General features: G+C 48.9%; 7 protein-coding genes across 7 annotated transcripts; 5 read left to right on the forward strand and 2 right to left on the reverse strand.

Moving 5' to 3' along the window:
• Nucleotides 1–2,082: 2,082 nt before the first annotated feature.
• Nucleotides 2,083–3,449, forward strand: BJX68DRAFT_279843 (carbon-nitrogen hydrolase family protein; the record flags this gene model as incomplete). Its single annotated transcript, XM_071048814.1, has 5 exons — nt 2,083–2,230; nt 2,297–2,787; nt 2,856–3,068; nt 3,149–3,193; nt 3,279–3,449. The coding sequence occupies 5 exons, from the start codon at nt 2,083–2,085 to the stop codon at nt 3,447–3,449; spliced, it is 1,068 nt and encodes a 355-aa protein (XP_070892961.1).
• Nucleotides 3,450–3,966: 517 nt separating this feature from the next.
• On the reverse strand, nt 3,967–5,000 carry BJX68DRAFT_279844 (RTA1 domain-containing protein; the record flags this gene model as incomplete). The annotated part of the gene is made up of 3 exons (XM_071048815.1): nt 3,967–4,465; nt 4,535–4,777; nt 4,841–5,000. The coding sequence occupies 3 exons, from the start codon at nt 4,998–5,000 to the stop codon at nt 3,969–3,971; spliced, it is 900 nt and encodes a 299-aa protein (XP_070892962.1).
• Nucleotides 5,001–7,003: 2,003 nt separating this feature from the next.
• On the forward strand, nt 7,004–8,223 carry BJX68DRAFT_279847 (uncharacterized protein; the record flags this gene model as incomplete). The annotated part of the gene is made up of 4 exons (XM_071048816.1): nt 7,004–7,146; nt 7,223–7,643; nt 7,691–7,885; nt 7,941–8,223. The coding sequence occupies 4 exons, from the start codon at nt 7,004–7,006 to the stop codon at nt 8,220–8,222; spliced, it is 1,041 nt and encodes a 346-aa protein (XP_070892963.1).
• A 1,804-nt stretch (nt 8,224–10,027) lies between these two features.
• Nucleotides 10,028–11,768, forward strand: BJX68DRAFT_272668 (glycosyl hydrolase family 79 C-terminal domain-containing protein; the record flags this gene model as incomplete). The annotated part of the gene is made up of 4 exons (XM_071047251.1): nt 10,028–10,607; nt 10,675–10,901; nt 10,964–11,113; nt 11,181–11,768. 4 exons carry the CDS (start codon nt 10,028–10,030, stop codon nt 11,766–11,768), a joined length of 1,545 nt encoding a protein of 514 aa, XP_070892964.1.
• Nucleotides 11,769–12,637: 869 nt separating this feature from the next.
• Nucleotides 12,638–17,645, reverse strand: BJX68DRAFT_272669 (uncharacterized protein; the record flags this gene model as incomplete). The annotated part of the gene is made up of 7 exons (XM_071047252.1): nt 12,638–14,439; nt 14,491–14,500; nt 14,598–15,333; nt 15,385–15,628; nt 15,683–16,701; nt 16,791–17,227; nt 17,274–17,645. 7 exons carry the CDS (start codon nt 17,643–17,645, stop codon nt 12,638–12,640), a joined length of 4,620 nt encoding a protein of 1,539 aa, XP_070892965.1.
• A 4,280-nt stretch (nt 17,646–21,925) lies between these two features.
• BJX68DRAFT_279849 (MBL fold metallo-hydrolase) lies at nt 21,926–23,623 on the forward strand (the record flags this gene model as incomplete). Its single annotated transcript, XM_071048817.1, has 3 exons — nt 21,926–22,019; nt 22,197–22,709; nt 22,773–23,623. 3 exons carry the CDS (start codon nt 21,926–21,928, stop codon nt 23,177–23,179), a joined length of 1,014 nt encoding a protein of 337 aa, XP_070892966.1. The 3' UTR covers nt 23,180–23,623.
• Nucleotides 23,624–24,402, forward strand: BJX68DRAFT_213832 (uncharacterized protein). Its single transcript, XM_071037767.1, has one exon. It carries the CDS (start codon nt 23,845–23,847, stop codon nt 24,262–24,264), a length of 420 nt encoding a protein of 139 aa, XP_070892967.1. The 5' UTR covers nt 23,624–23,844; the 3' UTR covers nt 24,265–24,402.
• Nucleotides 24,403–24,634: the final 232 nt, after the last annotated feature.

Below are 24,634 nucleotides of genomic sequence, written 5' to 3' on the forward strand. Positions count from 1 at the left end.
CCACGTCGAATTCTGAGATATATAGAGCGATTGGTGCAGTTTCTAGAGAAATTTTCGATTCGGCTTCGCCTTCTTCATTTAGTTTAATGCATCTGTACCCGCCATTTTCCTTGATATTTCAGCACTTCTTGTCGTAAGGAATAGTACAGGAATCGGTAGCTCTTTAAAGTGAAAATTATCCTACACGGGAACACGGAAAGGAAATTTCTCGGGATACAGTAGAGACCGCGAGCCTTGGCATGGTCACAATGACATTGCGAACGCGTAGCATTCTATGTATTATTACGCCCGCATGAGCGGCGCTTGTTGACAAATATTTCAGAGAGGGCGAAATTCTCTTCATCGCAGCGGGGTCGTCACACGTCATTCAAGGCACCATTTGTGCCAGCACGATAAGATCACGTTGCGCTTCAACCATTTAGAATGGCTGGATAAGCATTGGAGTAAGTAGTGGGTGGACCCGGTGGCTTACACACTGTCTGGTGGCGGTTTGGTTGGGGCCCTGGATCCAGTCCTTTTGACCGCGATATACGAAGGGGCAAGATAGAAGACAATGGATGTCAGGGCTTGGGTCGTTCACTGCTGGCGAGCTTGGTATGGGAGACTCAATCAACAAGGGGGGTTTTGGGGGGGCATACATAAACGACTCGCAGGGGTGGATCAGTGGTAAATATGCCCTGTCCCCTAGACCGACCCCGATGTCTCTCTCTGTTCCCTCCATGCCCGTCAAAGACACCGCGGTCGCTGGTTATATCAACGGCTAGCATTTGATAATCATTGATGTGCAGACAGGTATACTATACACTCACATTGTATTCTTCATTAGGGTATACTCCGTATATCCACTGGAATTAGCACGTCCAACTTGCCAATTTCAGGTTGGTGAGGTCGGCCTTTACACACGGACTGAACAAGGCGCTCTCGCCTTAAGCACCAAAGAGTACTTCCGAGCCACTTGGCTGTCTTTTATCTACTTGATGTCCTATAAGCGCTAGAAGAACATAGACCTAATGACACTGGTGGGATTCAAGGATAGGCCACTACCATTGAAAAAGATTTTAAAATTGCTGGGCCTACCTAATGCATCAAAGCCTTGGGCAAGAGTATTCAACATGCTAAGCGGTGGAGGGATTTGTTAGTACCGTGTGTAATAGGGCGCTATTCTTTTCCTCGTCATCTGAAGCAAACCGTAGAATCCCACAATAAGGACCCGAGGTACTAGGGCTTCCAAGGCTCCGAACAGCAATGAACGAACATACATGTATTAAGACGAGGGAGAGCAGCGAGCGGCCAAAACGAACGGAGTGCTGACGTCTGAATTCCTAACAAAGCAAATAGAGGAATTTGGCGAGCCTCAACGGCCTTCAAGAGTTCTTCAGTTGTCGGTGTTTGGAGGGATCTGAAGTGAAACCGGGATTTGGTACACCGGCAGGTGTGTATCAATCACCGCGGAGCTGATAACCCCGGCCGATTCAGCGATGATTCTCTTTTGCCGTTTCTCATTTGCCAGATGAGCTATCCCAACTTGCGTAGAATGAGGAAAGTTCTGTGTCCGTTGCAGCGGCTGGTAGTACCTGGACATATTTTGCATGGTGGATCGTGATTGATACCGCGGAAGGTAATCAATAAAATCAGATTTAGTAAGGCCGAACAACCAAGGAGACTAAAGAGCTCCTATGGCTATTACTCTAGACCTATTTACCGCCCGTTAAAGAGGCTTAGAATCCTATATTAGTGGTTGCTGCGGTGGTATAGTCTGCTGAGTGCCATCCAGCGCGGGATCTGCAACGGCAGCCGGGCCATCCGCCTGCCCCACTGCTATACACAGTGGATCAGTAATCCAGATATAGAAGGGATAGGTCTGCCGTAATACAAACCCCGAAAGACCTCATGCCATATACCAGATACCTCCAAAGCCCGCCTCCGAGTGAGCCGGATGGACTGACACGCGGAGAGAAGAATGAGGTGTGTCAATAGTATAAGAAGGTCGACAAGGCAACTTACTTTGCAAGGTCATCAGCAATCCTCTTTACAATCACCTCAACAAACGTATCAGAAATACCGCGCCTTTAGCAATCGAAGATGACTTCCGTTCTCAAGAAATACAAGGCCGCCGCCGTCAACGCCGAGCCAGGATGGTTCGACCTCGAAGAATCCGTCCGAAGGACCATCCACTGGATCAACGAGGCTGGAGCAAATGGCTGCAAGTTCATCGCTTTCCCGGAGTTGTGTACGTACCCCCAATTCCAATTTATGACCGCATATGTAAGACTTAACTAACTCCGGAGCGACAAAGGGATCCCCGGCTACCCCTACTGGATGTGGAAAGTAAACTACCAAGAAAGCCTCCCCCTACTCAAGAAATACCGCGAGAACAGCCTCCCATCCGACTCGGAGGAGATGCGCCGCATCCGCGAGGCCGCACGCGCAAACAAGGTCTTCGTCTCGCTGGGCTACTCCGAAGTCGACTTTGCCAGCCTGTACACGACCCAGGTGCTCATCTCCCCAACCGGTGAGGTCCTCAACCACCGCCGCAAGATCCGCGCCACGCACGTCGAGCGCCTCGTCTTTGGCGACGGCACCGGTGATACTACCGAGTCTGTTGTGCAGACGGAGATTGGGCGTGTTGGACATCTGAACTGCTGGGAGAACATGAACCCGTTCCTCAAGTCCTATGCGGCTAGTCTGGGCGAGCAGGTCCATGTTGCTGCTTGGCCGCTGTACCCTGGGAAGGAGACGCTCAAGTATCCGGATCCGTACACCAATGTTGCAGAGGCGAACTGCGATGTGAGATTTGCCATCATCATATAGCGGCCTTGTCCGCCCGTACTCAAGCTAACAGGGGCTATGCATAGCTCGTGACCCCGGCCTACGCGATCGAAACTGGCACTTTCACGCTCGCCCCCTGGCAAACGATCACCGAAGAGGGAATCAAGCTCAACACGCCTCCGGGCAAGGAACTCGAGGACCCGAATATCTACAACGGCCACGGCCGGATCTTTGGGCCTGACGGACAGAACCTCGTCCCCCACCCAGCCAAGGACTTCCAGGGCCTTCTCTACGTCGACGTACGTACTCCCTGAACAAACCTTCCTACACCGGAACAGAAGAGGAGTAAAGAAAAAGGGGTAAAGCTAACGAGGCCTAGATCGACCTCGACGAAATCCACCTCACCAAATCTCTTGCTGACTTTGTAAGTTTGCTCCGCCTTACCTGGCAGCATACCACTCGCCTACGCGCGTCCGTCCACCACAACTAAGCTAACAAAGCGTTTACAGGGCGGCCACTACATGCGTCCTGAGCTTATTCGTCTCCTCGTCGACAAGGAACGTAAGGACTTGGTTGTGCAGGTTGACCATGAGGACGGCGGCGTCAAGCACACAAGGACTCTGGACCGCGTCGGACTCTCTAAGCCTTTGGATGCCGCTCATCCTGTCGAGCGGGAATAAACGCGTCGGTTTCGGCTTCGCTGGGAGTGAGCTCCGAGAAAATGTTGGACGGATATAGGATACCTATACAGATGCAAAGGACTGAAGCAGAACAGAATAAGGAAGCTGAAGGCGCTGAAACGTAATATAATGAGCTTAAACATCAGGTAGCACCAATCAATGCGATTGCTGGTATTGAAGAAATTGTTCTGAGATGGGTGCTCAAACGTTCTAGATTTTGAAGTTGACATGAAGAACATGAATTTCTCTATGGAAATTAGACAACCCCATGGTCAATATTACGGTCATTTCTGGGCGGGCAACGATCTCCGAAATATATACTGCAGCACTGCAGGCTGAGAATCCATCTCAAAAGGGGATCAAGATGTCTCTCTGTCGGGCAGAGAAGGAAAGCAGGCAGGTTCAAAACTGAGAAAAATTGACAATTTGGAATATAGCAAATAGTAAACCGTCTAAAATCGTCTATCATTCAAAACTCCCACAGAGTTCCTTCCACCATGCAACCAGAACGCTGCCAGCTCAATCCCTGGTAGACGGAACAGGGCGTTGTTGCATCTCAAGATCGGGCTTGCACTGAATATCTCTTTCAGGTTGTGGAATAGGCGTTTCCACCGTTTTGCTCAAAACAAACGAGGGATGAAACACGTTCATCACGACCATCACCAAGAACATCATCGCAGCATCAAACACATACAAGAATATCTCGTGGCTGATGACATACCCATCGTTTCCTTGCACAAATTCAACTAGCCGGTAAACAGATCGAATCAAGATAAACACACTAGCGCTGTAGCATGCGAACAAGAGACCTCTCCAGTCTCGGGGCCAGATTGAGCCACGCTTGGTCATGGGCCTCTCGCTTTCAGTGGTAGGGCGTCGAATGATTCTGATGTGGAAGATGAGCGATGTGATCACAAATGCCCCAAAAAACACGAGCTGGACGCAGAGGCCCGCTACAATCACCCATTCGCCAATCTTGACAGTAGTTTCAGATCCGCTTGTCATAATTCCGCCTCCTGTTTGGCACGATACAATATTGATTAGTCAAGCCCCGCAGGATCATAGCTAATAATTGCTCAACTCACCGGCAGCCTGGAGGATGAAGGACAGAACGTCCCCAGCAACGAAAACCTTTGTCATCCATTTGACCGGGATATAACTCAGATGTTCACCATGAAGGAAGGTGATGATTCGACCCAGTACCGTGTATATCGACGCTGCGTACAGCGTGGGCGCCAATAAAATCAGGAGGGATTGAATTGCGTAAAGAAGCGTGGAGTCCGTATGGAAATGAGAGCCGGCGCGTGCCCCATAGCCGATAATTTGAACTATAGAAAGTGTCAGGAATAGTGCGAGGGCATGGAATCCTAGAAAGGAAGATCGGTACTGACAGATACCACCCACAATAAACGGGTTGAAGTACTTCGAATGCGCTTTGATTCGCTGATAGAGATGGAAGACAGTTGTCAACGTGAAGACCACAGCTAGAATTATGGCACATGGAAGATTCGGCGTGTACTGATAGAGGACATGGTTTCTGTCGGTAGCCATGAAGACTATTTAATTCTGAAAGACCTGACGTTTGAAGTAAGAAGAAAGAAAGAAAACACGGTATCACTCCTGTTGTGAGAGTAATTGAGGAAATTGTTGCTATTGAAAGATAATGGACAAGAAGGCATTGGACAATATATAGGTTTCTGATTGAAAAGAGGCTCATTGACCCGAAAAGTGAAAAATATCATTGCCTGGCCGATTCACGGCGAAAGTAGTGACGTTCTAACCGAAGGCTGGTGCAGGATCCGAAGTTGAATACGAACTTGACTGTAGCTGAAAACAAATAAGCATAAAAAATATCTCCTGAACTTTCACAGCCTCCAGTTTTGAGATCAACGGAAAACCTACAAGCATTTTTCTCCCTTTTGGCCTATTTTCGAGCTACCCCACCAACGGAATCTGCAGGGTTGCCAAATCGATATGGTTAGGTACCAGCATTTGTCAAAATAAATCGGGTTCGCATCTTTCGGATGGGGATCTACTTGGATCTCCGATTATTTTGGCGTTGCTTGGTATTTTTATCTCAAAGCTTGAGGCTGGCGGTGGGGCATCCCAAAAATCAGTCAATCAACAAGCATCAATTCGAACCCGAACCCGAACCCGAACCCGAGGTCACCCTCCGCCAAGTTGACCCGCTTAATCGTGTTTCCATTCTTGTTTCATGATAAAGGGCTACCCAGAGCCCTTTGCTGCTACCATAGTACAAAAAGTAGCAAGCTAGGCAACAGCTTAAGAGTTTACGTGCTCTCTTAGGCCCGTGACACTGCCTAGAGACTTGTTTTAAAAGTCTTTGAATTCTCAGCCTGAAGCGTTGCGTTATCCTAAAACCGACGCTAGAAACGTTATCACTGATTGGGTGCTGGCACGATGGCCGTGCCTGAAATAAATAAGGTTATTGCCCGGGATTCACCATGTCTGACAAAACGCATGGCGGTGATGTAAACGTTGGAAGCAAGGAACGCGTTGCATCCGAGAAATGGCTGGAAGGCCGCGTTAGGATCAATGTCTGTCTTAATACTTCGAATACCACAACAAATGTGAAAGACAAAGGGATCACGGTCGAGTACCTTGTGTGGTGGAACGTTCCAGACAATGAAGACCCTGGCAACCCAAGGAACTGGTCAAATTCACAGAAATGGACCCTCACTGCTTCTTTATCTCTTGTCACTTTTCTCACGTATGTTACTCAAGATCATCGAGCTGCCATCAGATTGACTGACCAGATATTCCTGGCCTTTAGCATCATTAGTGTCTGCTCCTGGTGTTCCCCAAATCTTAATAGACTTCGAAACGCATTCAACATTACTTGCAACCTTCGTCATCTCTGTTTTTCTGCTGGGTTTCGCATTCGGACCTACTGTTATCGCACCTCTCAGCAAGTGGATCCGTCGGGTCCTGGTCTATCGTGTTTGCAATATGCTCCTCTCGATTATCACGATCCGCTGCGCAGTCTCCAAGAGCATGGATCGTCTTTGAATGAAAAGGATCGGGTTAAAAAGGGGCTAGATTAGGCAGTCATAGTTGATAGGCCACCTATTCGTGGATCCAGGTACTATCGGGCCATCACCGAGTACAAACTAGAAGCACATCTTTCTTTTTTATTTTTAGAACCACCGTAGAATCAGGTCTTGACACGCTAGAATCCACACAAAATATTGACTATCCACATGTGTGAGTTAAAATTCCCAGAAGCAGCCTGGTGCTGAGCAATTTATGCCTGGATTCGTACTCGGTCTCAGCCTTTTGCCTGGGCAACATTAAACTCTCTTCAATACCATTCACAATATATTATCTACTGTATCCAACCCTGGCGCCTTATTGCCTCTACAACTGGAACCTGGAGCGGCAACCCATGGGAGCGAACGATGCAGCCCAAAGCCACTGTGTACCCTCTAGCCAGGGCGGCCTCCCGACAAGGCCGCCACACTTTCGACTTCTCCAAGTCAGCCCCGTCAACCCATAATGGCAGATACATTGAGCTTGACGACTTCACCCCGTCGATGAATCAGCTTCGCAATGACAGAGGACATGTGAGTTCTCCTAAAAAGAGAAGTCAGTTCATCTATATCCCAAACACGCTATGGACGCGTTCGTTTGCTATCGCGGTCGTCCTTGAGACACTGGCTACAGTTGGGATCGAAAGGTGGGTTCTCTAGCACGATTCCCGGATGACTCATGCGGACAAGACTGATAATTATTATTAGCTTGGTTTTTGTTAGGATGTCGAATCAGCTTGCTAAAATTGACAAGGGCAGTGCAACGACACGCATTCGGTCATTCCTTGGTCTCTACATCTTCGCACTTCTCTACGAACTTGCGCTGTCATACGATGCTTTACGACGCAAAAACACCTTCCAACTAACCGGTCTCTGCATTTGCAACCTTGGCCTTTTTACTTATGGTGTCCTTCAAATGAGAGAAATTAGGAATACTATCACAGATGTGGTGGCCGACACCACGCGCAGCATGAACATTTTGGCGATGTATCAGATCGAACTTATCCTGATTCCTGTCTTTTTGGGTCTTGGTACTACTGTCATGATACTTGTGACGTGGAAGCTTCGTGCAGAATTCTCCTGGTCAATCTACAAAGACATCAGCGCAGATCTGCGAATGAATCGCCGATATACAGTCTACCAGGTAGGAGATTCCGCTGGTGTAACACAGTTCCTATGCTAACTGCCCAGGTCTACATTACTCTACTTAAATTCGACTGGTTTTTCATTTTTGGCACACAACTCCAGATCCTGCTTTCCATTCAGGATTTTGACAATGAGGGGTTTTTGATCAACGCCGCCATGGTTCCCGTTGCCATCATAGCTCTATCTTTATCAGCCCTGTTTTGTCGGCGAGAAAAAACCAAATCTCTCTTCGTGATGATGGTAGGTAGTATCTATCCCGGATATCCCCCCAACCCTGAGCTGACAATCGTCACAGATCTCCATGGTTGCCATTTTAACGAGTATCATCAGAACCATAGCTCAAATGTACCGGTCAGATGACAGTAGTAGTCTTGGCTCGTTCAAGACCTCCCTGACTTTATTTGCTGCAATTGCAACTTTGTTGATCATTTCAACCCTTGTCAACTCAGTTTGGTGTATGATGAACTTTCACAAAGGATTGAAAGATTACGTTGAACAACTTCGAGGCAGGAAGCCAGCCTCTAATCCATCAGGGCCTTGGAATCCAGAGGCAAGCTCACGCTTTGTACTCAACTAGATCTATTTTTATATGAATGAATGTCATATACAAACGAATTTTTGTCAAGTGTTTCAAGGCTGATAAGAGCCGTTAGAAATCAATGCGTCTGCCTTTTATGACAAACCTTGTCCTTTATCAGACCTGAAAAATGGGATGTGGCATTGATGGTAGCTATCTCCAAAATTAGTGCCTAATGCATTAAAAATAGTGATACTTGGGTGTTTCATGAATTCTCTTGGTGGGCGTTTCTCTCGCAAATGACTTGCATGTGGCTATGTTGCTGTTATATGAATCAAGGCCCAAGATAGAAAGATACATATCTAGTAGTAGTTCTTTTTTTTGGATCAACCATCAGTCCTAGTTGGATGCAAAGCAGTTTGTGGCTCGTACCGAATCCGAGGGTGGGCCTTCGGGCTCGGACTCGGGTACCTTCAAGAACTGATTACCCGAGGTGGAAAAAATAAATTCATCATACCTGAGCATTAGATAACTCAAGCGGTAGTATCCATGAACGAGGTATAAGACTATATGGGCTTTGAATTTCCTAATTTCAGATGGAACCTCGATATTCACAAAATCTTTCTAGTCAAATCATCATCACTTGCAAAGATCACCAGGTCTCTCCATTCAAAAATATGGCGGAATACGTTCTCTACAATTACACGCCATCTTTGGCAGTCGCTGTAATTGCGGTTGGGTATTTCTCGCGGCGGCCGCTGCGCATATCTTCCTTGCTATAAAGCATCGCCTCCAGCTTCTTATTGCGTTTATTATTGGCGGTTCTTTCAAAACCATTAGTTATGCTGCTCGAGCAGTGAATGCCCACCAAGCGCCGAGCTATGGGACCGTGCCGTACGCCATGCAGAGTGTTTTTATATTGCTTGCACTGTCACTGTTTGCAGCATCCATCTACATGGCACATTTTAAAAGCATGGGTGATGGAAGGGACGTCATCCGTTTGGTTGCTACGGGCCATGACCGTGCACACCTTTCCCCCGTCATATTATCCCAAGAGACTTTAACTGTTTCGCCATACCTACCACCAACGGCACAGGCTAGCGGCAGGAGGAGTGCTGCCACCATGACAGCTACAGAGAACAGCATGATGCAATGTTTATGAAATTGAAAGTCGGGCACTGTACTCTAATACTTGGGACCGAAAAAAAGGAAAGAGGTAAAAGCAAAAAGGCGCACTTTCGTTGAGGAAATCTTTTTTGGGTCCAGGAGGAAAACTATCTGAACCTCCTGTTATATGCTTGGAACACCCAAGCATACTTCACATTGCCTTGGTGCAACCCCCTGCTTCAGCGACCCAATACCCGGTGCCAAGTACCCGTCAAAAGGCCGAAACTGGGATGATGGTTTGCGGATAATCAAGAACAGGCGTTTGTTAGAATTCTCCCGAACACAACACCAGCAGTCTGAAGTATTAAGTTTGGCTCAACGCGGGGCTGCGGGGTTGTGTGGCTGGTTCGATTATGTGGTAGTGTTTTTGTGACCAGGGCCTTGAGTTCCTCCATTTCCCTTGTGGGCTCATCTCCATCAGGATAGTGATACTCATTCGTGGATAATCCAGCATCCGTGGGCAACTAGCGAGTCGGGGAAACGGCTATTCTTGTGAGCCAAACAGTCACCAACCTCAACGCTGAGAAAACATAATTCGCAGAGCGAGCATCGCCAAGCTCGCTTTAGACAATACTATCAACAAGGCTACTAAAGAAATCACACACATAATCGCCCGTAGGTTCCCGTGTCGTGACATAAAACCTTCATCTTATCAACAGTTTGCCCACTAAGTTCACCTGCCGCAAATCTAAGCCATGATGAGTCCGTTTTCCCAGCTGCCTTTCTCAATCCTGTATCTACTCGCATCATCAAACGCTTTATCCATAACAAAGCAACCTCGACAAGAGCCAAACTCTACCGCGTGGGTCGACGCCCCCTTCAAGATCAAGGCCTCTCACGCTGCCCTTGATGCCTCCTATGTATCGTATTCTTTCGAGTTCCAGGACTTCGTCCACTACACCACCAATGGTAGCAGCAACAGCAGCGACCTCAACCAGCTGACCTCAAGCCTCCTCGGTCACCTATATGACCGCGCGGGTGCGTACCCCATGTTTCGCCCCGGTGGAGAGCCCCAGGACCTAGTCGTGTATGTTCCCGCCCAGGAGGAGGCTCTAATTGCTCTATTCGATCGTGGTGACGTCCCGTACGTTGTTTACCAAGGCCCAAAATTCGTCGACTCTGTTCATGCCCTTCCCAAAGGGCTCAAAATTGTTTTCGGTCTTAGTATTGGAGAGTACACCAACGAGGGTTACAACAATCTGCTCGCCCAGACAGAAAATGTCTGGACTTCACTGGGCGACAGGATCCGTGCACTGGAGATTGGCAACGAGCCGGAACGTGCGTACTCGAATTACTCCTTTCTGCCTTTGCTCTTCTATTCCTTCGTTAACATCGATTTTCTTAGACTTCCCGGCCCTGGGAATTCGACCCACAGGCTACTCCGTTGAGGAATACGTTTCTGAGTGGGTAGACCTGTCCGATCGCCTCTCTGAAGCCCTCAGTCTACCAAAGCCCATTTTCCAGGGTGGGACCTTCCAGGCCCCATCGTCTGGGAACAAGTTCAACGCATCAAGGGCCCTGGATCTTGGAATTGCCGCTGGAGGCAACCTCAAGACAATGTCCGAACATCAAGTAAGCTCCTTTCCTGCTTATAACAGAACAAAGCAAGTTGCTGCCATTAACAATCTTCATAGTATATGGGCGCCAGACAAGGCTCTTGCGAGCCAGACACTCTTCTTAACCGCACTATCATGCTCGGCCACATGGCAAATCATGAAATACTCGTCAACGACACTCTTAAGCAAGGCCATGAATATGTCCTTGGCGAGACTAACTCTTGCTCGGTTGGTCCTGCCCTTGTCCTCTTAGTTGTGCCTTTTCAGGCTTAGCCTCTGATTTTGGAGAAAATAGGGCCATGGGAAGGATGGTGTCTCCAATGCCTATGCCGCTGCGATATGGTCCGTGGACTACGTTCTCTATGCGGCTTCCATTCACGTCGAGCGTGTTTGGTTCCACCAAGGTGCAACATTCCGCTACTCAGCCTGGCAACCCATCGACACTGAGGACCAACCACGCCGCGTTCTGCCCCTTTTCTATGGCAACCTCTTTGCAGCTGAAGCCTTTAGTGGCGGTAACATCCATGTCAAGACACTGATAAACGAAACCTACATCTCCGCCTATGGTATCTACCAAGAGAGCGACAACCGGAACAATGGAAGGCCAACCGCAGTTCTGAAGCGGGTTGCGATTCTGGATAAGAATCCCTACGACGAGAACGACGGTGAGCGTCCGTACACCGAGTTCTGGATTCCCCATGCGAAAAGGGGAGCTACCTATAAGAGGTTAAGTGGCCAATCGCCGACAGACCAAAGCAATGTCACCTGGGCGGGCCAAACCTTGACTGGGGACGGGTTGTTCGTGGGAGATGAGGAGATCCAGCCGGTGCGAAACGGTAAGGTTTTTGTGGGCCGTGGCGAAGCTGTCCTGATTACCTTGTAGGGTTGGAGGGTTATTTCCAATGGGCTTGCCAACTGGGGCTTGGGACTTTTTTTTGGAGAAGATTCACCCTTCAGCTCCAGACCGGTGTTGTCTGAGCTAGGCAGACTGTAACTAGTCTGCCTAGAGTACAGTTCTGGGACAAAAGTATCCGTACACTATTTTCGCAACCCACTGATTATAATTTGGTATTATCCCGCCAATATTACTAGTAGCTATATAAAATCTTTATATAATATGAAAATCTTATTAAGGTAAACTAAAAGTTGTAGGTATAGTATATTGGGCTAGCGCTCGCTCCACGTCCAGATTATTTCCTTATGCCTCGACAGATTCCAGCATCTTTGTTCTTCTTTCTTCTTCCTCAGCAGCTAGACTGACCAATGCATTGTTTTTAGTGTCATAGCCATTTCATCAGGTGGACCTGGTGTGTTTTTTTTTTTTTATTCTAGAAATCTGCCACAAAGTTCGGGACCTAACGTCACACGTTCAGAGTTGGAAGCTTATCTTGAAATAGTGCCTGTGTCTGTAATATGATCTATGTATGACCAAGAGAAACTAAAGGAAGACCATTCGCTCGCTCGAGCCGGCCAATTATCCCAACCAACACACAGTAGAGAACGCTGCTCCCCGGACCTTGCCCGGGTCAGCAACAGTACATCACTGCCACACATGGACCTAGATGGTGTGAGTCTGCAAGTGTGCCCTGGCGTGATCTTGAGCCCGACCCAATGTGCCGTCACCATGAAAAGACCCCAGGGTTACATATGTGGTTTTCTGAGCTCAGACTGCCGTCACATACTCTCGATTCTCAACAGATTCTTTAAGGAGCAAAAATCAACCTTCATTTATCCGGCTCCGCAGCGCACGGCTCAGTTTCGAGGCGATAGCCTCGCCAGTTTCTGGGTCAACCTCCTCAAGGTCCCCTGTTTGAACATGGCCGTGTTGGACGGTGATTGACCTGCCCCAGATAGGATCAACTGCGAGAACCTCGAGCCTGGTCTCCCAAAAACAACCGCTCCCTCTATTGGAAGGCTCAGATTACTACCCCCATGCCATTCGCGAAGTGCGATCAGCTTTTGTATTCGCTCATGACACGGGGTACGCAGGCCAGCCTGCGCGCGACAGTGCTGTGCGAATAAGGCTGCTTCTTCAATTGGTTGCCACCCCCAGTCCGCCGTAAACTGCGTCTGCGTGCGGAAGCCACCAAACTGCTCCGACATCTGCTTCAGAGATGCTAGGCTAGCAATCAGATAGGACCCGTTCCTCAAAGATATATTGCAGTGAGCACATAGGAAGCCGGAGCCAGGTGAGGTGATTACGTCCCCTGCCCCTTTGCAGAATAACACAGGAATGTTCTTTTGCACTGCTAGAGCTCGCCAGCTGTCGTCTGATGGACCAGACCTGTCTTGCTTCATGGAGAAGAGAAGCGGTGGCCGGAAGATAAAGTCCATCAGCTCCCATCCCGATAGCGCCTGGGACCTTGCGCCGATGACCCCTTGACCATCGCGAACGGCACTCTGCTGCGCTATCATGCAGGCTCTAAGATCGTTCCAGAATCTCATAATCAGATGTCTCAGCTCAAGGTCGGTGTCGTCGTCTCGGCCACTAGGCTCAAGGACCTTCCTTCGGTCTGTGCGCAGAATGTCGTTGACTTGCTCGAGGTATGAAGGATGACTTGGGTCTGCGTATCTGAACGTTGGAGTTATATTTTTCCGGTGGACCCATAAATGGGCCATGTGAAGCAAAAGTGCTTGTGCTGGTACCAGCCATCCGCATTGGTCGCTGCTGTCCCACAAGATCATCGACATTCGCTGGAGCGTGTCCATGGTACCAAGATACTCATCTGGGCTTGCTAGGGTAAAGATGCCCCGGGGATACTTGATCGTTCCTTGAGCCTCTGCAGTAGCGAATCCGAGGCCGCTCGTTCCTGCAGTTATAGCCTCTATCCTCACCCCCATGGGAGTAGAAGCATCAGGGAGGGACGACTGCTGGAGCTTAGTGAAGTCAGACGTTGAGGTAGCGAGACGGAATTCAGCCACTCTGCAATAACCGACAAAATGCCTGGACATCGTAATTGCCCGCTCATCCACGCTATCGGACCATGTACATCTCGACTCTGCAAGATAATTCGCGCAGTCAAAGTACTGGCCGGGCTTACTGGTTGTCTCAAAGTGCCATTGAATCGATTGCTCGGACTCGGGTTGACCATCGGCATGCTCGGGATCATAGAAATCTGTAGGAAACAAGAAGGACGAGAATCCATAGAGTGCAACTCGCTTATTCGACATCACAAAAGTCTTCGCCCGACTGAGGGTTAGCATCGTGGCCAAGGGTAGTTCTAGTCCAACCTGGCCGGACCTTGGGGGTATCGGAAATCCATTGGCGATTGAAACGTTCCGGACAAGTCCATGCCAACAGGGGCCTTTCTCTGTGATTGTCTGTGAGAGTGTTAAGAGACTGCCGGGCTCGATGAAGAACTCCGTCTCCTTTATTGCAAAGAAATCGACTTCGGATAAAACCGCTCCAGTAGTGGAAGAACGAAGGGCCGCGGTTAGCCAAGCTAGCTGCTGTGCAAGTTCGATTATGGTTTCCTTTCCCCCGATTACCGTTGCCCTAATACCGGGCTGACCATCTGGAAGTTTGTTGATCACGAGTGTTGAATCGGCGTGCACTGATGGTTGATCAGCTGTGTGCAGTCATAGGCCTGCGACGCCTTTCTTACCATAGATATGCTGCTTGAGATAGTGTTGGACGAGCGTATGGATGTCGTATTTGGAATCTTTCCATAACCAGTTAAGATAATCGGCGCAGCGTGCGGCATAAGCATACGAGCTCCCCCCCCGTTATGGTCAGAATCTGCCCGATCTCAGTCGTTTTATCGAATTCATTCATAATGAATTCGGCAACATCCCAGCGGACGTTGAATGCCGTGGTGTAAAGCCCTAGAGTTGTCAAGGGCAAGTTCCGCAGCACTTCCTCTCGGATGATGTCGATCATGTCTTTCCGCACTAGGCGATGAAGGTGGAGTCTCATGCGTCCAAAGGCCCTGCCACCAAGCAAGAAGTTCAGAGCCAGCGGCTCTGGGACAGTCTCCACTGCAGGAATGTCGGGTATTGTGGTACTCTCGGAATGGGGACGAATCATGCCACTGTAGGACTGGTCCCGACACATGGAAATCAGCTGTTGTAGCAGGAACTCAGTTTCTCGGCAGACCAAGGTGTGCGCCTTCTGGTAAATTGGGCTGAGCATAGTATCCGCAGACGATTGCTCTTTTTGATCTATATGCTGGAGGGATGCTAAGTATTTGCCGAGTATTTCTCGCAGCTCTGACGCAAGGCCTGCCTCGTCGACGGGTTGTCGGCCTGTAGTAGAATTTCCTGTGTGGATTACATCGCTCAAAGCTCTAAGAATCTCCTGCGCAAGAGCTTTTGAGTCTAGAAATCGAGTCTCAGGGCAAAGATTCTCGGCAATGGACGTTCGTGCGCTTAAGGTAAAAGAGTCGTTGTCAAAGACGGAGCTCTCATCCGCCACAGAAGCAGCCGAAGATAGCGCAAGGGAACTCGGGCTGTCGGCATTCATTAGTACGTACTGCGGAACATGCAGGACAAATACCAACAATTCAGGTTGAGCCAGCAAGCTTGCCAGCTCCAAGAGCCCCAGATGCAGCTGGATCTGCAAGTCCTCGAGTGCTCTGCGTCTCTCGGCGCTCCGTGCGTCGAGGTAGTATATTTCTGGTATGGTACTAATTACACGTAAACACCGCTTGATTAACGTCGTAGCTCTAGACACACTGCCATTGTACCATGGAATAGGCGGAGTCGGCCCCTCGAACTGTATCAGTACCTTTTCGAATTGGCGTACTTGATCTGATTAGCAACCTATTTGCCCATGGCTTTGCACTTCTTATTACGTACCTTGCTCGGAGACTGCCTCATCCAACCATGCAATATCTGCACAGCTAGCCTGCATTTTCTGAAGGTATCCTTTGACAACTGGCAGAAGTCCAGGATATACTCGAAGGGATATTTGGCTTATATCCTCTGCGAGGGCGACAGGAAATGCTGGAAATGCTGGATACTTGGATGCGCCAATAACGTGGTACCAGTAGCTGGGCAGTATAATTTCTGCATTCCTACCTGGCCTTTCCGGTTCCAAATATTGGAGGTCGTTTTCCAAAGGTAATAGTACAAAGTCAGAAAATGCTTTTCGCTGAGCCTGTATATTGGATATACAGCTTATACCACATAGGCATTGCCTAACGGCATCAGAGGTGGATTGGCCGAACTCGAACCGGATTTCTTCAAGCGCGCGCAAAACCTCCGGGCGTCTTTCGTACGAGGAAACATCATTGAGATCATCGTCAGGTAGGATGTCCCGCGCGAGAAGCACCTTGACGAGAAGAATGCCCAGCGTCATAGAAGCACGCCCGAAGCTGGTGACACTCTTCGATGGATTTCCTTCTTGGAGACTATGGTCTTCCGTGCGCTGTTTGTTCGTCACTGTCGCGGGCAAAAGTAGGTTTCTCAGGCGAATTTTGCTGTCTTCAATCGCCAAGAAGACATTTCCTGATTTAATGTTCTCCGAGATTATCCCCGTCCCTTGGAGCATAAAGACAGCTCGCGACAGCTCAACGGCAAGAGCCAACTTAGCAAGTCTTCGAATCCCACCTTGCACGTTTAACAAGTCCTTCAGCCTCACTGTAAGCAGATTGTCACGACTACGAGTTGTAACCATGACCACAGATTCCGATTGTGCATCCTTGAGGCAAACATTTGCTGTCAGATACGGCAGCGATCCGTTTTGAAACAGTTGACATAGCTCCTGAGGGCTATTTACCCAAAAAGCTTCGGGCTTGTCGCCGCTGGAATCTTGACCCTGGTCCGGCGATGAACCTTCAAGGCGCACAACTTGGCTTTTGCGTTCGTTGGGTTGGCTATCAATTGTCAGAAAGGGATCAAGATATAACAATAGAAAAAAAATAGCGGGATTGAGATAGATAATGAGGGGTGGCATTATTTGTACCTTTCGGAGCCCAGGGCCTGATCCGTTACAGGCGAGATTTGAACACTGGCTTCATGCCAATCCCATCGAGGCGCAGAGGGAAAATGGGGTGGGGGGGGAGGTGGGGGCTCGAACAAGAAGGTGAAAGTCGAAACAGGGCCTTCGAATATGCTAATCAAAGGGCAGAAAGCGAAGAGCCGGACGTCAGCCATGCCCTGAGAGAATATGCGCTGTAATACTATCGCTCGCTGTGCCACAGTTTCTGCCATCTGCCAGGTTAGGGCGGCGCGTGGACGAATCACCAAGTTCGCTTTCGGTCGCGATAACGCGGTGTTAATGACAAATTGAATTTGACTTGAAATACGCTCAACGTCTCGGATTATCTGTGTGTCGAACTGCCTGAGATCATCCAGAGTAGATTTCGCACGATTCATGCGTCCGCTACCGTCGCTATATTCCTGGGTGGAAGTCAGAAGGATAACACGGCAGGATTTCCTGCCTTACATCGTACATCTTGTATAAAGCAGAAAGTCTCTCACTTAACGCGCCACACAACGCATTGAATTGGTCGGTAGATGTCCCCAGTGCAGTGTTGATATGGGCCTGGACACTCGCATCACTCCACACCGTTGGGTCGCCGCTCCGAAGCATCTTAGATACCTGCTCAGCACCGAGTGCCTCCCCGAGGAGTATTTGAACCACGTTTTTGAACCCCTTAGACTGTCTATCTAGATCGTCGGCCACGGTGAGTAGGGCGTAAATTTTGCTGCCTTGAACTCGGCGTATTGTTCGTAATCCTATCGCATAACCCTCGAGTACAGACCCAATGACTGGCATCGAAGCAGGTGCAAGGCCCATAGCCTCAAAACCGGACATGGTCACTGCCATTTGAAAAGCTCTGCGTTAGGAAGGCAAAGAGGAAACCCGAGGACTCAGGGGGTTCAGTTCAAAGAACGAGGAGTATTTCAATCCCAATAGCGGATCAGACCAACTGGGTGATTGACGTGGCAGGACTTCATTGGGTTGTACTCTCAGCCCAATGCAAGGCGGAATGCGCTCTGTCGTAAGCTCTGGTCCCTCAGCCTTGCACTTGCATATGCCAAGAACACTAGGATGAGCCTTCGGCTTACGGTATTAGAACCAGCGTCATTTCAGCTGTTTCACACCCAATGTTGACTTAAGCCACTGGATGTTAGGTGATCCGATTACCGCAGTAAGATTTTTGGTACGTTGTAACGTCACTGCTCATGCAATCATGGGTATTGGATTTGAACGAGATTGAAAAGTTTTCTTTTTATTTTTCTTCAAGTATAGCCGCATTTCCCTTCCGCAGCCTTTCGCGCGGCTTGGCGTCTTGACTGGACACCAACGATAAGCCACTGCTACTCCCCTCCTTTGGACACACTCATCACAGGACGGATGGCCCATTGTAGCATTGGCCTTTGAACACGCAATGGCTGGGAACCGTGTAGCCACTTGCCTCTGACTGGGAGACACCTCGGCTAGAGATTCCCCCATCAGCTTTACGGACAAGGTGAGCGAACCTTGCAACCCCGTGCGATGGCCATCGTGGGCTTCTCATTCTCCTTCGACCGGTAAAAATCGTGTGGATATTAGGAAGTGACTATCATTGGTTGCCCCATAGTGCCAGTGACTTGCAGTCCGAGCGGAGCCTCGTCAAAATGACCGTAGCCATGCCCAAAACATTTATCGTCGCTTTGCACACCAAGGAAAAGCAGAAAGTAAAGTGTGCCACCTGCCTCTTAGCAGCCTGCTCGTAAAGATATAAAGGACATAGCCCACTCCCTTGACCCCGGCTTGGAAAATTTAGATCTAGCAACACATTCACTTCAAACCCTCTTGCAAACTTCCATCCTTCCCTCATCCTCCTCCACACAACAGTCCACACAACAAGCAAAATGCCCGAGCTTACCAAAGAAGAAGAGCAGAAGGCCTGGGAAGATGCTGCCAAAGCCGCACAGGTGAGTGCTGTCTGCGGAACTCAGCTCACTGCTACGTGATACTTCTTTTCCACGTCCAATCAAATATTTTACGGGTACATTGCTCACAAGAGTGCACAGGAGGCCGTGAAGCAGGGCGACATGACCCAGGAGCAAGCTGACAAATGGGAGGGTGCTGCTGCGCAGGGAAGAGACTCGGACAAGAAGTAACGGCCCAGCGGCTGGTATCGGCGTCTCTTTATGGATTTGTGGAAGGATTTAGGTTATTATCGTTTAAGCCGGAATGGCAATACCTATAGCTTATGAACAGGTCTATCACTATATAATCAGCGACTCATCCACTACGGCCGTAAATGCAAATAGTCATGGCGTAGGTAAAGGATCTAAAAGGCTCAATGTATCTACAACCAGCATCGGTTTGATTAGGAGCTGTGCCATGGCGACGATTTACCGTTCACAATGTGGGATTGCGTCAATAATCATGTACTTATTAAAGATGTAGTATAGTTTGCATAAGCTGCCGCTGTAGCCGCCGCGTACCCCTGCCACCGGCTGTTCTTGTGAGTCTCCGAATAGTGCCAGATTCCATGAATGACAAAGCATGGATAAAGGCCTATTAGTCCCACTACCTCCTTCTCAAAACATAATACACCTGGCAGCGATGCAGATGAATCAAATCCATTCGCCGTACCTGCAGCAAGTGTGTGTGAATATATTATTTAACCTTAATGGCCACATACTTCCAACAGAGTGTTGAGATTTTTGAACGTGATTCCTCTTTAATTGATATATGATGCGCGGCTCTAGATAGAGTTAGAACAGGCTTATAGTGCCATTCCCGCGGGAGTGGAAGCCCTTGGCAGCCTACAAGAGTAACCCTGATTGGGCCCAGTGGCAGTCGGTTTAAGGGCAAATCATATATATCAGAGATTGTTCGCTCAGACTCTAATGCTTAGTCGACACCCCTACACCACATTCGAGCAGTCAGCTCCTGCCTCAACCTTTGAGTAGAGCATCCACAGAGCTGGCATAATATGGAGCCATATACGAGGGTGCAAGCGGAGATCCGCTATCTTACAGCATGATCGCATTGATTTTCAAAAGACCACCAGAGTCGGTGAAGTCGCAGCCAGATAGCGTGGACATAGCTGGCTACAGCGAGCCTGTCACTGAAAGTCCGGTGGACGAGGACAGCGAGGACAATGAATTCTTATGCCATTCGACGAGACAGAATTCGAAGATGAGCCGGGAAGTCCTAGTGCACAGACCTCACTCGATGCCCTCAAGAGGAAGGCCTTGGACCGCCTAGAGGAAGTCCTCGCTAGGTTCAAGACACCTCGTCCCCATGAGCAGGGTGGCGGCTCCGCAGCCAACACTAGGCGAAATCTTGATGCCAAGAATGTCACTGCTGTTGTCCTCATGGAGGACGTGGACTCTGTGGCGATTGTTTGCGCTAAGAATGAAGGTGTCGATCATGTGGACGTGAGGTTTCTGCAATGGCTGGGTGAGACGCTGGAGAAAGTATCACGTCAGGGTATCTAGCTTATGATCCCTTTGTAAAGCGCGGGCTATATTCGGTGACTGACAAACTAATCACTCAGGAGCGATGGAGGACGACGATGTCGACGGAGCTTTCAACATTATTTTGTGCCACAGTGAGCACCGTCTTGCGTTTTACTCCCAGATTATCTCCATTGAATTGAAGCAAGTACCTAGAGAGCCAGCAGAAGACCATCGGAATTATTACCAGGAGAAGTTTCGCCCGTCAGACCCAAGGCACTGGGAAGGCCTCGTCATCAAGCCATACTTGGATCAAAAGCAGGATTATGGTGCCTCTGAGATAGACTCTGATTGCCTCTCGGACATTGAGGGTCAGACGCTTGTGGCTTCCGTACTTGGTGAGATTGAGACGCTGGTACCAAACATGCGAAAGAGGATTATGGATTTAGATCGTGCAAGCACCCCCATGTATCCTACTCTCAAGAACCGAACCAGGTCACAGACCTCTGAGGGTGAGAATGTCTCTCATCACGTTGACTGTGATTGCAGGGTTTACGACATGGTTTGCCCTCCTGGCCTTTACTTCTTTGGTTCGACTTTTAATATTTTGGAGGAACTGGGACTGTGCGCTATGTAAACAGGTCTGATACAGCTAAGACAACATAATCCTACCAGAACCCAGGCCATAACGTTATCTGGCGCAGCTAAAAGCGGAATTTACTTCTCATAGTATAGGCGCATGGGAAGGTACGCTCTGAACAGCACCTGTCATTGCTTTGCGGAAGGATTAGAATAATCCAGCATGCATCCATACTGTTCAAATAAACAAGAGCTAGGATTGCCTAGCCTGGGCAAGTCGTACAATTGGAATGCCTCTAGGATAAACCACGCCAGTCCCAGACATGGTTTGGACGAAGCGCTCAAATTTGGATAGGTCAATGATTTTCATAACTGCGTTGTTTGAAACTCAAGTAGCCCTAACCCTTTGATTCTCCGATGTCGGAGATGGGTAGAACGAGAAATCTTGACTACACCGCATCTACCAATATCCCAAAGCCCCTGATAGAGACGGTTGGCTTGCAGGTATGTAGGCAGCTCCTTGCGAACCCACAATGGCATTTCGGATGGTGGCAGACCAGTGCCCGTGTTTCCTGATATAAGTACACAGATACCAGCAGAAGACCCGCAAGACCCACGTGCTCTCCAAGGCACCTACAACTAGGGCTACCGTTTTGTCGCTTCCATGTTCTCCATATTCCTTTGTTAGACGGCCACTGCGTCTCCGATAGCCACCCGGCCCTGTAGAACGGCGAGGGGGAGATGCATACGAGGGGTTGTGCGGGAATTGCGGGAGGGAATTTGAAAAAAAAAAAAAAAAATCAATAAAATAGAGAACTCAGTTCCTTAATATACTCGCATTGAAGCATTAAAAAGATGCACTAGCATTCCATTCTTGGTTGGAGATTGCTCACCATCCATTCTTATGCAAGTGCATTATTTATACATGTTCATTGTCGTCGGCGACCTCGATAGTCAGTCATTCACGTCAGGTCGCCGTTGGTTTCAATCGCCGTTCAATCGCCGATCGATTAGCGAACGTCCTCGTATAACAATAAGGCAGATTATGTTGATTGCTAAATGCAGTTCCTTATTACCGTCTTTAATAGATACATCAGGGGTATATCCATTGTGATCATGTTGGTTCGCGAGCAGAGTAAAGTCGGCCAGTGCCTCTTAAAGCTGCCAAGCCACCCTATTCAAATCCCTATCCGGCGGCGCCTTGGTGGGAGTATGTTCCCTCCATGTAAGGTGTCAGGGTCACGGAAAATATCTTCATTACGCAACCAACGGCGTATCCCAAAACAGATGATTCACCACGAATGCCACCAGAGACGACAGCGAACCACTGGAATAATCCGTCCATTCTCAGCCCAGAGTATCTTGCGCAGCAGCCTCCAGGATCAAGGTCAAGAGCAATGCTATATCAAGTCAACAAGGCAGACCGATCCAACAATCACAGGTCTCTTCGAGCCCGAAACTTCAACATGGCAATACATTGTCGCTGACCCGGCATCCTCCGAGGCGGTCATAATCGATCCCGTGTTGGACTACGATCGCGCGTGCCAGGCAATTAGCACGCATAGCGCAGATGGGATCCTCCAGCTAGTGAAGAGGCACGGATACAAGATAGTCATGGTCCTAGAAACGCACGTCCACGCGGACCACATCACTGCTGCTTCGTACTTGCAGGAAAAGCTATGTCGATCTCAAGGATTCGAACCGCCTATCGGTATTGGAAAGCGGATTGAGCAAGTCCAGAAACTGTTTGGAACGAGGTATGGGGTCCCCGAAAGCGAGTACATGGGTGTCTTTGGACGATACTTTGACGACGATGAGACCTTTCAAGTCGGAGAACTGAATGCGTGTATTTTGCATCTTCCGGGACACACACCCGACCACGTCGGATATCGGATTGGGGGTATGTACGATTCCTAGTACTATCTCATTCCACTTGTGACAGCCTCGGCTAACACCGAACCAGACAACGTCTTCTGTGGCGACTCCATCCTACATGCAGACATCGGGACAGCACGGTGCGACTTTCCTGGAGGAAGTGCAACAGACATGTTTCACTCGGGCCACAAATTGCTCAGTCTCGACGCAGACGTCAAGCTATGGTCTGGGCACGACTACCCGCCACAGGACCGCGATGGGCCGACTCCATACATGTGTGTGCGCGACCACCGGAAGCATAATAAGGATTTGAGGGATGGGACAAAAGTAGAGGATTATATCTCCCTTAGGCGGAATCGCGATAGAGCCATGGCTGAACCGAGGCTCCTCAATGCTGCGCTGCAGATGAATATTCGGGCTGGGCGATTGCCGGAGCCGGCCTCGTCAGGGTATCGCTTGCTACACTTGCCTCTAAAATGGAACGGCGTATTGTAGAAGACGGCGTTTGAAATTGATAGGTGCAAGATGGGAACCAATGGGAAATTTTATTCCAAGCTTGCGTGATGCATTTGCCTCCGAATTGATCGCCGATTAAGCTCGCCGAAGTGGGGTCGGCGACGGATATCAGGTCAACGGGATGAGGCATGTGATTATTCACCAGAGACCATGAATAACAAAGACAAACCCTGTCTCCCCTCGCTACTGGGTATGTATTCATATCTCATATCCTTCCCTGTTAGCATCATTTCTGAAATCATGATTTATCCTCAGATACCATCCCGGGACAATCATCGAACCTGCATTATATTGGCAGAACACGAATATTCGCGTCAATAACCAGTCCAGTAGTCGCTGTTCACAACATCCAGCTACAAACCCGTCAAGCCAGATCTAAACACATTTGAAGTTTATTTGACCGGGGCAATGTACAGCACACATGCCTATATATACTCCCCCGCTCGCTGTCAAAACATGCTACATTCGCTAATAGGCATTCATCCTCTGCAACCGTCTCACTCGCCGCACTCTATATTAGTAAGAATAAGCCCTCGGCTTCAACAGGACTCAGGGATAGCATTATAAGCACTGTTTCACAATCGGGCATATACCCGCTACTCCTTGGGCCAATCTACACGACGGCAAAATACGTAGTGATAGGCATGCTCAGAGGCCTTGCTGGACGATCCCGACATGGCCAGATTCAAATCAACGCGATTGCGCCCTGCATTGTGGGTAAGTACTCGCACGATCGATGTATGCGCTCTACTACGTCTGGCTTTGTTAACACCTGTCCAGAAACAAACATTGGGGCCAGACTAGGGAAGCTGCCTGGGATCATCTTTACCCCATTGAAAGCAGTGACTCGTGCAGTTGAAATGCTGTTGAGCAACCCTGAGCTCAATGGCAAGATTGCAGAGATCTCGGAGGATCGGATCACGTTTGCAGAGCCCCCCGGCGTTTGTGGACGAGAGCACGAAGAACAAACTTGGCATTCTTGGAACCCTCGCAGAGCGAATCTGGGATGGTGGGTTTGGGAATGGCGATGGAAAAACTCCTGTGGTTGTTGTAAAGGTTATTAAGGGGTGAAATTTAGATGCCTTTTACCACTTCCTTTGGATTTATATACTGGACGGGCTAAGGATAAAACTTAACTAGGATTTAATCATAGTGGTTACCTATCTCTAATAAGTAAGAGAGAGATATATTATAGATTTAGGGAATATTAATAAATATAATAGCCTTTAGTGGTTTTTAATCTTGACTTGCGTACCCCTATACCAATTAAAAGCCCCCCCTCCAAGCGGATACCGCGAAACGATGTGCTCGACCTTGGCAACTGATCGTGCTGCTAGCGGAGTCAATATGTGGCGATAAATGTCCACACCGGGAGGATACATGCAAAGGCCATAAATGAGCGTGCGGGAGACTCGCGCTGGAAGATCGAGCCCG

Source organism: Aspergillus pseudodeflectus (assembly GCF_044049435.1).
Source record: "Aspergillus pseudodeflectus strain CBS 756.74 chromosome Unknown BJX68scaffold_86, whole genome shotgun sequence".
Taxonomy (NCBI): Eukaryota; Fungi; Ascomycota; class Eurotiomycetes; order Eurotiales; family Aspergillaceae; genus Aspergillus; species Aspergillus pseudodeflectus.